General features: G+C 35.4%; 1 protein-coding gene across 1 annotated transcript in view; it reads left to right on the forward strand.

Moving 5' to 3' along the window:
• caln2 (calneuron 2) overlaps window positions 1-13,984 on the forward strand; it is a 36,788-nt gene that overhangs the window by 5,345 nt on the left and 17,459 nt on the right. The window contains exons 2-4 of the mRNA XM_016573064.1: window positions 3,964-4,085; window positions 7,013-7,156; window positions 9,995-10,107. Coding sequence (XP_016428550.1) covers window positions 3,971-4,085; window positions 7,013-7,156; window positions 9,995-10,107 — 372 coding nt within the window. The 5' untranslated portion in view covers window positions 3,964-3,970. The remainder of the gene's footprint in view (window positions 1-3,963; window positions 4,086-7,012; window positions 7,157-9,994; window positions 10,108-13,984) is intronic.

A 13,984-nucleotide genomic window follows, 5' to 3' on the forward strand; every position in this document is an offset into this window, starting at 1 on the left:
TAAGTTTAGGTGTGGGGTAGGATTAAGGGATCTAAAATATGGTCATGCAGAATAAGGCATTAATATGTGCTTTATAAGTACTAATAAACAGTCTAATATGCTAGTAAAATGCATGCTAATAAGCAACTAGTTAATAGTGAGAATAGGTCCTTGTGTTACCAAAAGAGCAAACAGGTAACAACTGCACATTTCCACTTTTAAACAGTACATGATGTGCCATAGTTGTCATGCAGTTGCCATTCTAAAGGTATTTTTATATGCTTCTTGGTTTGCTTTAGTTTATCTTCATGATCTCTTGAAGCTGGTGTTTCAACCCTAAACTTCACATGCACATTCTATATTGAAAAAAAGGTTATATTTAAACCATGGTGGAAGGGTTGAACTGTATTTTTGATGTGAATGTTATGAACACTCAGTGTTAAGTGCTTCACAGCATGCAAAGGGTCCCTGGAGCAGCTCTGACATTTCTCTGATGCAACTTCACTCGCAATGTCAGATCTTTTACTGCTTCTCTATCTCTTTCCTCATCTTTTTAAAGACCATTCATAAGATGGCATTATTTGTGGACTAAATATTCCGTTCTTGCATTTCAGTCAAAATCAGCTTCAGTCTGCATTTTCAGTCACCTTGTGAAGGTCACATAATTCTGTCTCAGATGCCATTTGGGTGATTTTGAGTCCCTGGCCAGAGATGTCTTATTTGGTACCTTTGTTAGGCTTATTACCCTTTGTTAGGCTGAATCTCTTCTATTGCTTTGAGGATGCAGCAGTTGACCTTGTGAAGGTGCTTCCATGTTGTTGTGGCTCATTATGTGTTTCTGTTTGCGGTCTTTAATGAACTGACTAACATGTAGTTGCAGCATCTGAAACACAAATGGTAGTGAACCCTCTTTAAAAGGATTTTGGATTCTGGATCAGAGCCAGGAGCAGATGTGCAAAACCAAAAAGCCAAGATAGCACCTGCTACACACGATGTGTAAGAGCCTCACACCTTTTCCGGTACCGGACGATGTGTTGGTCCCATGAGATCCTATGAGTCAGACCGGCTAAAGGATGTCTGGGAAGAATCCATTAATATAGCATCATATGTTATTTATCATGCCAACAGTGGATGTCACTTCCTTTCAGTCCCTCGCTCTTTCTCTATCTCATTTCTTTTTTCAACTATTAAATAAACGCTCCCTGCCGCACTAAGGGCTTAATGTGATGGCAATTTCGCCCAATATCTATTCACATCAGCATTCACACACTGCCTGTGAATTAGATATGGGCCAGATTAGGATGTACAGACTTTGGAATAGAATGTTTGTCAAGGTTACTCTGGCAACCTAAGCATAATGTACTTCAGAATCTGTTACCAAAGCAACAACATACAGTACAATTTGACCCAGGTTATTAGTTTGAACTGACGTGTTTCATTTGATTGATCAAAATTACAGCTAAACAGTATTGTGAATTATTATTATTAGAATTTGTTTTAGAATTATTATTAGAATTAATTAGTTGTGCATTTTGATATATTTTAAAATGGAATTAATTCCTGTGATGACAAAGCTACATTTTCAAAATTTTCAAATGTTCAAGTATTATATCTTCATAACATTAATAATAAGAACAGTGCGTAACATTTTTGTGGAAACACTGGATTTTTTGATGAATAGAATGTTCAAAAGAACACCATTTATTTGAATTTTTTTTTCAAACAGTGTCAGTTTTGATTAATTTAATGCATCCTTGCTGAATAAAAGTATTAATTACTGATCCCCAAAAAATTTACATTATAGTGTTGATATCCAAAAGTGAACCAACCAACTTATCAATGGCTCTTTGAAATATTCATGTGTAGCTGCCCTTAGCTGAGCCCAGTATCAATCAAACTGCACCCAAAGCTGCCTTCAGCTAAAGCCTCTGTTAATATCTATGGTAATTACAGTAGCACAGAGCCCTGTTGTACAGCTAGGGATCGTCCTTGGTGAGCATCACCGCAAATTAGCTGCTTCACTCCCTCTGTCACCTCCTCGTAATTCTCCCTTAATTCACATGAAACGCTCTCAACAGAGGCTTTGTGTCTCTGAGTAGAATTAATCAAGGATTCCCCATTATAACTTTGGAAACTTTGGAAAAGCTTGGGTTTTGAGGTATTTTAGACAGCATTGGAGCCTAAAATGAGTAAAACAGACCAGACACTCGAGACACATTCAAGCATTGATGCCCTGACAGTATTTCAAAACAGTAAGAAATCAAAAACCTAAATCCTGTGGAAAATTTCTCATCTTTTGGCAGGCTGCTAGAAACAGCTCCACCGTTTCAATCCATGAACAATTGTGCCACTACATTATACAGCAACTTATCTACCTTGACACTGTCATTGTTTTACTAAATAAAAGCCCTGTTGTGCTCACAGGGGAAAAAAATCAATGGCTTGAAAGAATGAGCCCTCAGACAAACATTCACAGTGGGGGCCATTGGTACAAATGTATTTATTAAAAAGCATTAACATTATTTATATATATTTGAAGTGAGTAAATCAGGGCTCAACATTTTTTTAATCATCAAAATATATGCAGTACTTGTCAAAATTTTGGAAATATTATGATTTTTAAATGTTTTTAATTACGTCTCATCTCACTAAGGCATTTATGTGCTCAAAATAGAGTAAAACAGTACTATTGTGAAATAGTATTACAATATAAAATAGCTGTTTTCTATTGTAATTTTTTTCTGTAATGTAAAGCTGAATTTTCAACATCATTATACTCCAGTCTTCAGTGATCCTTCAGAAATCATTCTAAAATGCTGATTTGGTGCTCAAGAGACATTTCTTATTATTATTTCTGATCATTTCTTATTATCTAAATTAATGTTTTTATTCAGTAAAAATATGAATTAAATTGAACAGAAGTGACAATAAAAACATTACCATTACTTACTACATTACTAAACAAATTCGATTTCAAATAAATACTATTCTTTTGAACTTTATATTCATCACAGAATTCATCAAAAATGTTACCGAAAAATATTGGGCAGCAACAACTGTTTTAACATTGATAATAATAAGATCTATTATTAATAACTGAGCACCAGTAACAACTGAGTATCAAATCAGCATACTAGAATAAATTCTGAAGCATCATGTGACACTGAAGAATGGCGTAATAATGCTGAAAATTCAGCTTTGCTATCACAGGAATAAATTACATTTATTTCACATTGTAATAATAATTCACAATATTATATTTTTACTGTATTTTTGATCAAATAAATGCAGCCTCGGTGAACATAAGGGACTTACTGCATAAATACATAAAGAAAATGTGTGTGCCGTTCTAAAATCATAAAAATTTCTATTTATTTATGAGTTTAAAGTATTTGTTAAATCCCTATTGAATCTGGAGAAATCGCTCAAGCCCTTTGACTAGATTCTTGACAGTAGTGGCAGAAAGAGAAATTTAAAACCAAATGCTGCTCCAGTGAGCGCATATAAATCAGAGTGACAAGAGTTTTGTCACATTTTCATCTTTTTTCTTTACCCCAAGTAGCATTCTGGACGCATGAGCTGTACATGTATTTTTGGAGAGCAAATGAGGTACATTTATTCAAACCCTGGCAGTCTCCTACAATCCCATAAGACCAACAGAAGCAAGACGAGTGAGTGTGTATGTTCTGCTGTGGATTTATCTGTGTGTGTACATGTGGGCATTTATGTATTTGAACGGTATCCTTACAAAATTAACTTGATTGAATACACTCACAGTTGTAAATGTATGCACCTTTCACACAGCAGTGTATTGTACTCTGAAGACCCTGTTTGCCTGCGCTCCATCCTTCTTTCTAGGTCTAGTCACTTTCTTTCAGCAACAGACATGAAATCATTACTCACTTTTGGAGGTTTCGGTGAGGCTGCAGGCACAGTGGTTGCGTGCTTATCGATTCATCTCAGTTGTTTGTTGTTCCTTTGAAGGGTGAAGATGCCTTTTCACCATGTGAGAGCAGGGCTGCTCTACACAGACAACTACCTGAGCACCTCTCTCTCCGAAACTAGTGAAGAACAGCTTGCCAACATCTCCACAGAGGAGCTTGGCGGTGAGTGAGTATATGTGTGTGTGTGTGTGTGTGTCTTTTGTTTGGATGGCTGCTATTTGTCTCAGTGTAAATGTCTATAATTTTATAGAATATATGTTTTGATTTAAAGTATTGTTTGCCCCAGAAATTTAATTTAATTTAATTTAATTTAATTTAATTTAATTTAATTTAATTTAATTTAATTTAATTTAATTTAATTTAATTTAATTTAATTTAATTTAATTTAATTTAATTTAATTTAATTTAATTTAATTTAATTTAATTTAATTTAATTTAATTTAATTTAATTTAATTACTCTTCCTCATTTCTTTCCAAACCTGCTGTTATTTGTTTTTATTAAACACAATAAAACTTTTTTTTTTTAATTATTCATAGAAGTTCCATATAATGTTCATATTGACCACATTTGTCAAGCTTACAAAAAAAAACAAGTTTTGTGTAACACACACACACTGTTGGTTGTTTTGTAAAAATCAAATTCTATGCTGTCCTCAAATGAAGCATGAATTTTGGTTATGACACATGCAAGAACCAAATGCCATTTTGGAAACAGTTATGTCATATCTGGCACAAGGCATCTGGCACATTTTGAAATTGAATGTGAATGTAAATGAGATTTCATAGCTTCAGCAGAGGGGAAGATTTTTAACCTTTTTCTCACTCAAACATATGGTAGAAAACTTGGAATATAGTGTCCTTTTTGGAGTTTAATTGCCCCTGGCCACTATGAACTAATTGTTTTTTTTCAATAATTCTAAATTAATTCATTTGTATGAAGAAATTCCACAGACAAATATCTGCAAATTGATTTGGAACAATAAGAAGTTGACTACATGATAAAAATGTAGCATTTTTTTGGTAAAAACTTACTCTTCATCCTCACTTATAACTTCTTCATCCTCACTGTTTTTAACATGGTCATTCAGTTGAACTTAATAACAGCAACCAAAGGAACCTCAGGGTTTATTAACTTATGCCTTCAATGTGATAAACATTATAAACCCATTACAGTTACTGCCCCACTACAGTCCATTGCAACTGGAAATCTCACTTTCCTCATCTGGAATGTCTTGCCGGTCATGTGTTGAGGCAGTGCCTTAGGGCACACAAGAAGAAAATCGATGGTCTGACTGCTGGGTTAGAGGGTGTTGTGAATACAGTGGTTGATTTGAAGAGATGTCTGAACTGTGAAACTCTCGGATGGAATTAAAGTTTGCAGCACCTCCTTTGAAAATGATTGTTTTGACAGACCAGGAACCGAGGGCTGGTCACAGTGGGAGGTTCTATGGTTTGCATATTCATGAAATGAGGGATAAAAAGTGAGAGTAGCAGTTCAGACGAGGTCTGTCTTTGCAGAAAGAAAAATTCTTGAGGGAGATAAAGAGGACCTTGTTAAATAATGAGCCACTGACTGAATCAACTTATCAATTCAATTAACTCATATTGAATGAAATCTAGTTGCCTTGTTATAAGCCTTTGGACATTTGTCTAAATCTGGTAAAAAAAAAAGTCACATGTAAGGCATAAAAAGAAGCTAAAATATCATTAAGTCAAGACAAAGAGGCTTCTAGGAAACGGGGGCGTGTGGAGAGGATTGGGTTTTGCTAATGGCAGAGGAATTAACCCACATGTTCTAATGAGATTGACTTTTTGTTCTTTTATGCTTAAGGTTCCAGGGCCACCCAATGCTTTATTTTTTTTAATACCAAGAGTAAAATAGTAGTTTTTTAAAAATGAATTAACCTATGGTAGTTAATTCCTTTGCTTAAATCCGCTTTTTTTATTATGTACTTTCAGAAAGGTCCGTTATTTTGGGTGTGTTCACACTTTGGCAGGTTTGGTTCAATTAAAATGAACTCTGGTGTGATTGTTTAATTAGTGCGGTTCATTTGAATAAGTGTAAATGCTGCCATTTAAACCTTGGAGAGCACCAAACAAGTCAACTAAGACCCACTTTGTTTGGTTGGTTCCATTGCAAAATATGTGTCATAAAAGTAGTCAGATTAGGTTGTGAACTTATCCTTATGCCTTTTGTTTTGTATCTTTAGGCTCTGTGTTAAAAATGACCAGGTGAATGCTGGGAGAACCAGGACTAAATGTATCATTTTCTTTTTTTGAACTGAACCACAGGTTTGAACACACCCTTATTATAGTAATGTCTTTTTATTTATTTTAGTTTGACCCCAAAATTTTATTTTATTTTATTCTATTGTTAGTCACCAACTAAACATTTTTCACGGTGTCCATATGAAGTATATTATCAAATTTTGTTTACAATCAATTCTTGCAAGATTAAGAAAAGTCTTCAAGTATCTAAAGTATCAACCTGACACTTCAAGGTTAAGTATGTTATGAGCAATTAATACAAGGCCATTAAGGGCTTTCCGATGCCAACAGAACATGAGGGTTAAAGATACGTTATTTAAAGGAATGCAAAAAACTTTCAGGCTTTGTCAAAATGCAGGAAGCGCTCAGTTCAGCATATTACAAGGCAAAGGCTCCTCTACCTCTTTATCCCAAAATAACACCAAGGTGGGTCTTTAAGACGACAAAAAAGTGTAATACACCTCAGAAAAGATATGAGATACGCGTGTTATTTTGGTTGTTGCTGCTTGCGACTTGGTGTGGGTTGTTTAACCCGAGCTGAACTGAAAAACTGGGACTGATGCCCTTTGAAATGCTGGATAAACGTTCAGTCACAGTGCACTAAATACACGGCTTTGAAAACAGAACGAGCTGCATTTAGTATTTCTGCTGTTTGTGCGATAGTACACTCTGTTACTGCTGAGAAAAGCAAGCGTGATATAATACATACCGTCTAATGCTTATCAATGACATGCACATTCCACTTGAATTATGTATGTCAATTGAGTTATTTGTGTTTACAGACTGTTCTACATTTTTATTTTGTCGCGTTTCTCTGCAGAGATTCGAGAGGCGTTCCGAGTTCTAGATAGGGATGGGAACGGATTCATCTCGAAGCAGGAGCTGGGTATGGCCATGCGCTCTCTGGGGTACATGCCCAGTGAGGTGGAGCTGGCTATTATCATGCAGAGACTGGACATGGATGGTGAGTCAGTCTCTTTCTACATCTCTCTTATTCTCCGGTTCCACACAAACAAAAGAAGCGTCTGTCTTCTGATCATCTGTGAAACAGCTTTACAATCTGTCACAGACCCCTTCCAGTCCTTGCACTGGACAGATATATGATATTCTGAACAGTTCATGCTCAGAAGCGATCATAGAATTGAACAATTTATCCAGCACAGGGGGGCTGTAAATACACCAGTGAGCGAGGTGAATTCTGAGAAGCCTGCATCTTACTATGTGTGTGCATGCGTGTGCGTGCGTGCGTGCGTGTGTGCGTGTGTGTGTGTGTGTGTGTGTCCGACTTCAAGGGTCCTCAAGGTCAGGTCACTGTTGACTGAATGGTTTGAGAACATGCATTAATTTAGCTCATAAATTCCGCCTGGAAGTTTGTATTTTTTTATTTTTTGTAGGACAGTTACAAGTGTTGAATGTAACTCACATTGTGGGTGTAAGAGGATTTTTTACACCTCATAATATGAATTTTGTTTGTTTAAGATCAGTGTTACATCCATTCTAAGATGCAGCAAAATAAAATGTCATTTCAAAATATATTTTACCTCAAAAACTTCTGTACACTCTAAAAAATATAGGATCTTTATTGGCATCAATGGTTATGAAGAACCTTAAACATCCATGGAACCTTTCAAATGCAGAAAAGGTTCTTTATAGTCAAAAAAGATTCTTTAGATTTCTAAAATGTTCTTCAAAATGGTTCTTTTAGGAACTGTTCACTGAAAGTTTCTTTGGGAAACCAAAAATGGTTCTTCTATGGCATAACTGCAAAAACACCCTTTTGGAACCTTTATTTTTAAGAGTGTAAGCCTAGTTGGGCTACATCTCAAGTTTTTGACTCTTAATCATAAACCATATATAACCTCAGTACAGAATGCAGATATGAATGCACCTCTTTACTGTATTTCAGTAATGAATATTTAAGATTCAGCGGTAGAGTGGAGACGAGGTTTTGCAGCACAGTGGGAACATTAGCGTGATAACAGCTCTCTCTGACTTATCACTTTAAGTTCCACTGTCGCTCTCAGCTGGTGTTGCCTTTCATACAGCTCAGACAAGTAATTTTCTTTTTTTCAAGAACGAAAGATTGATAGCTGTTATGCATGCTCACCTTTGTTCACATGCCATAATATTTTCTAGTTTTTAAAAGAGTTCTGGTCAAATGTACGGTCAAGAGCATGCACCTTAGGAGATGATTATATTCAGTTTAACTTTAAATTATTAATGAAAAAAAGAAGGAATTAGCAGCTGCAAGTTGATCTAAATTTTAATTTGCCTGGCGCATGATATTGGCTTTATTGAATGAAACAGCACAGGAAACCAATGGCAAATGGAATGTGAAAAGAAAAATATCATTGTCAGTTTCAGATGTAATGGTTAGATCAAGTCAATTATGAATATATCAGATCTGTAGCCTATTACTTAGTTCAAAGACCCTGAACCGTTTCATTTAGCTGAACCGCACCAGTAAAAAACGGCACAACAAAGCAATCAGCAAAGCAGTGCAGATCCTATTAAATTATAATAGTTCCTGAGACTTAGGTAGATGTAGATTAGTGATCCCTGAAGGGCAATTAATAATTATATTCTGCTCTATTCTTTAACTGATTTTAAGAACTTTAACCAGCTGTTCTCATGAGGTTGAATGTAAATAGTTTCTAGCGACAAGCAATGGAAACTGCTGTGCAAAATAACAAATTTTCAACCAGTCAGAATATATTTAAAGGGTCCATATGATGTTGCTAAAAAGAACATTATTTTGTGTATTTGGTGTAATGAAATGTGTTTATGCGGTTTAAGGTTCAAAAAACACATTATTTTCCACATACTGTACATTATTGTTTCTCCTCTATGCCCCGCCTTTCTGAAACACGTCGATTTTTACAAAGCTCATCGGTCTGAAAAAGCGAGGTGTGCTCTGATTGGCCTCTTCACAACATGGCGGCGGTGGCAGCAACAATAAAGCTACGCCTTCTTTCTTTGCGTGGACATTTGGGCGGCGTTATGCAAATCTTCCCACATCGTGACGTAGACATGTGGAGGCGCGTTTAAACAAGGCATTTTAGGAGGGCGTGGACGAGTCTTAAATTTTTACAAAGCTCATCGGTCTGAAAAGGCGAGGTGTGCTGTAATTTGCCAGCTATCCAGTGCATTGTAATTGGCCAAATACCTCAAGCATGTGACGGAATTGTTACGCCCCTTACCATATTGTGATGCTGTGCTTCGGAGCGACGAGACAAAAACATTAAAACCCATTATAAACGAGGCATTTAGCTGTTTGTTTTCAAATGTGTTGATTTGAAAGATTAAAATAAAGGAATAATTCACCCAAAATGAAAATTTGCTGAACATTTACTCACCCTCAGGCCATCCAAGTTGTATATGAGTTTGTTTCTTCATCAGAACAGATTTGGAGAAATTTAGCATTACATCACTTTCTCACCAGTGGATGCTTAGCAGTGAATGGGTGCCGTCAGAATGAGAGTCCAAACAGCTGATAAAAACATCACAATAATCCACAAGTAATGTAAAAATGTGCTTTTTGGGTGAACTAATCTTTTAATTGTTAGATGACAGTGAAAGTAATCCAAATGTAAAAATAAGAAAACATCCTATATACGAAGAAGATATTTATTCAATATGGACAAATTCGATAAAAAATCTCTCATTCAAACTGATGACCAACATGGTACTAATATACACTATCATACCCAAGATCCCTAATTTGTTTTACCTAAACTAATTAAAGCTCTTTTTTTGTAAAATTCTCTCTGATTCTAAAACAAATGCTCTCTTCCTGATGCAGGTGATGGACAGGTGGACTTTGATGAATTTATGACAATATTGGGACCTAAACTTGTTTCTTCTGAAACCAGAGAGGGCTTCTTAGGAAGTACAATAGACAGCATATTCTGGCAGGTATGAAAAGCATCCATCTATTTTCTATATCTCAATGTTCTCTTGACTTTCTCATTGATTGGGTGTGCATTTGTATTCTGAGCATGCGGATAAGATTACGGGTCACACTTTGCCCTCTCCACCTGCTTCCTCCGTCCCATGACGACTGGTGAATGTGAATCTTCTCAGACTGTGGGCTTCAAAGTGAGCAGGCAGATCTTACCATTTCAAAGTGATCATTCATTCATATAGTGAGGAAATCCCAGTTTCACTTCCAAGAGATTTCTTTGAGTGTCGGGGAAGGCATATTAATTGAACGATTTGCCACTTAAAATGAGAAGTATAGATCTGAATTAGTCATCACAGGCATTTGGCCAGCGTTTTCACTCTCTCTTTCTTGTTCGGTCTTCATCTCTGCTTTTATTAAATAATCATTTAGACCGAAAAAATAGCTGACTTCCTGTCTTGATTGAGCAGTGTCTGAGTTTATGTTTGCATGTCTATGCGTAGCGTCTTTCCCTCACAGTGGAAGCCGAGCGATGTGTGTAGGAGTGAGGAACAGCAAGGTCACAGACACTGGTTGTCTCTAAGGTGATTTAAATGCTCATCTCAACACACCTTTTGTGGGACACAGTGACTCATAACTGCAACAGTAATCCATGTAGCATCATCACACCAGCATACCAAACACCCTCTCCCTCTCTGATGTTATTATGAGGCCAATACAAGTCTAATAATGGCACAATGACAAAACCTCCTAGGAAATATTGTTTTGACAGAGCAACTGTTATTGGGATCATTTCAGTTTTCTACTAGAGATCCTACACTTACACAGTTCAGTTTTTGAATATGTGGTTTAGGGCTATTGTTCAAAAGCTTGAGGTCAGTAAGATTTGTGACCCTGGACCACAAAACCAGTCATAACTAGCACAGGTATATTTGTAGCAATAGCCAACAATACAGTGAATGGGTCAAAATTATCAGTTTTCTTTTATGCCAAAAATCTGTAACATGAAAGACTGAGCATGTATTAGAGGGGGGCGTTTAAAAATGTTCTTAACAAGATTGTCAATGGGGATGTCAGAGTGGAGCCAAGAGCTACAGGCAATCATGGATTATTAGGAACACAAGGCATAAACAAGCTTGTTTTCCCCACCTCGAGGAACACAAACCTGGGGAGTGTGTGTAGTGTTGTTGCCAACAGCTCTGTTTTGACAGTAGAAATGATTTGAGACAAAAACAGTCAGCATTAACCAGTATCACTAACAGCACATTCTAGCCATATGTGATGTATAATTCACATGTATATTTCTCTGTTTTTTTACTATTGTTTCAAAACATCTCTACTGCAGCAGCACCAGAGATGGTGATGCATTAAATGATGTCGCTGATACATTAAATTATGTAGTCTACCTTTGTTGTATTGCATTACAAGCACATTTCTGATGTATTCTATGATTCTAGAAAAAATAAATAAATACATTTAGGAAAAAAAAAACTTAAATTCACAGGAAAGACATTTTTAATGTTACAAAAGATTTCTCACAGTTTCCACAAAAATACTAAACAGCACAACTGTTTTCAACATTGATATTAATAAGAAATTTTCTGGAGAACCAAATCAGCATATTAGAATGATTTCTGAAGGATCATGTGACACTGAAGACTGAAGTTATGGCTGCTGAAAATTCAGCATTGCCATCACAGGAATAAATTACATTTAAGATATATTAAAAGTTGTACTGCTTAATATCTTTGTAGAAACATGAGGATTCAGGATTCTTTGATTAATTGTAATAATTTAAACTAACATACTCAAAATCGTAATCTCATCTTAAAATCTTATCTTTAAAATGTTTCATTATAAACATTGATTTAAAAAATACAAAATTAAATAAAAATGGATTAAAAATCTAATACTACAAATATAAATTAATAATGATTTCTACTAGTTGTAATAATAATAATACCATTATTAATAAAAACTTAATAATTTAAATAGACTACAATGAAATATTTAAGTTAATGAATGATTTATTCTTAATTTATATCAATTTACAATACAGTACACCAATCCTGTTACCTTTTGATTTTTTTCCAAGGGTTTTTTTTTTTCAAGGTCAAGTGCATTTTTGCAGGCATTATCTGTAAGGTTCCTGTCAAAAGCTGTTTGCGTCATAAAACCATTCTTATAAATATTAATGCACCATGTCTTTGACATTGAGGTCTGGTAGACTGATGGCCTCTATGTTAAGAGTCACACACAGTGCACTGGAACCAGATCAAGCCCAAAAAGCTGTTGATTTTTAAATCTGTGCTGTAGATGTGAAGTCATAAACCAGTGAGAAGAAAGTTAGCTCTTATCTGTCAGCACAAAGAAGTTGTGTGTGTCCTCATAAGGATGTCATCTCAGTTTGGATTTGCATGCTGACTAGGACATTTTTCATCCCAAGAACCTCGAGGCCCTTTGTGTAACATGAAAGACTGAGCATGTATTAGAGGGGGGCGTTTAAAAATGTTCTTAACAAGATTGTCAATGGGGATGTCAGAGTGGAGCCAAGAGCTACAGGCAATCATGGATTATTAGGAACACAAGGCATAAACAAGCTTGTTTTCCCCACCTCGAGGAACACAAACCTGGGGAGTGTGTGTAGTGTTGTTGCCAACAGCTCTGTTTTGACAGTAGAAATGATTTGAGACAAAAACAGTCAGCATTAACCAGTATCACTAACAGCACATTCTAGCCATATGTGATGTATAATTCACATGTATATTTCTCTGTTTTTTTACTATTGTTTCAAAACATCTCTACTGCAGCAGCACCAGAGATGGTGATGCATTAAATGATGTCGCTGATACATTAAATTATGTAGTCTACCTTTGTTGTATTGCATTACAAGCACATTTCTGATGTATTCTATGATTCTAGAAAAAATAAATAAATACATTTAGGAAAAAAAAAACTTAAATTCACAGGAAAGACATTTTTAATGTTACAAAAGATTTCTCACAGTTTCCACAAAAATACTAAACAGCACAACTGTTTTCAACATTGATATTAATAAGAAATTTTCTGGAGAACCAAATCAGCATATTAGAATGATTTCTGAAGGATCATGTGACACTGAAGACTGAAGTTATGGCTGCTGAAAATTCAGCATTGCCATCACAGGAATAAATTACATTTAAGATATATTAAAAGTTGTACTGCTTAATATCTTTGTAGAAACATGAGGATTCAGGATTCTTTGATTAATTGTAATAATTTAAACTAACATATTTTATAATTTTGTAACATTATAAATGTTTTTACTGTCACTTTTGATCCGTTGGCTTCCTTGTTTAATAAAAATATTAATTTCTTTTTTTTTTTTTTTATCGTACTGACCCAAAATGTTTGTACACTAGTGTAAATATATAAATATTTGGCAAATAAATTGTCACATTCATTTGTGCTTAGTAATTAAGCAGAAAGCTTTATGCAAGCTTTGCACAAATCACATTTCAAGAGACCAAATTCACATTTATGTACAGAAATTTTACAATATTATAAAATTTATAAAATTATTTTATATTCCATTTCTGACGTCTCAGTTAATGTCAATAAATACCTGATAAAAAAAAATCTGAGCAGAGAGGAAAAAATATCTGAGCAAATGTAAAACAGACTTGATATTTTGGGCCCTATCATACACCCGACGCAATGCTAGCAAACTAGCAACATTTTTTGCTAGTTTCAGCCCGACGCAGTTGTCATTTTCACGTCCTGCGCCACGTTGTTTAAATAGCAAATGCATTCGCGCCCATTTGTGCGCTCATGGGCGTGCTGGTCTGAAAACGAGGTGTGTTCAGGTGCATTGCTGGCACGTTGCTATTTTGAGGCAACTGAAATAGACTG

This window comes from Sinocyclocheilus rhinocerous, unplaced genomic scaffold, assembly GCF_001515625.1.
Source record: "Sinocyclocheilus rhinocerous isolate Xijiao unplaced genomic scaffold, SAMN03320098_v1.1 scaffold682, whole genome shotgun sequence".
NCBI lineage: Eukaryota > Metazoa > Chordata > Actinopteri > Cypriniformes > Cyprinidae > Sinocyclocheilus > Sinocyclocheilus rhinocerous.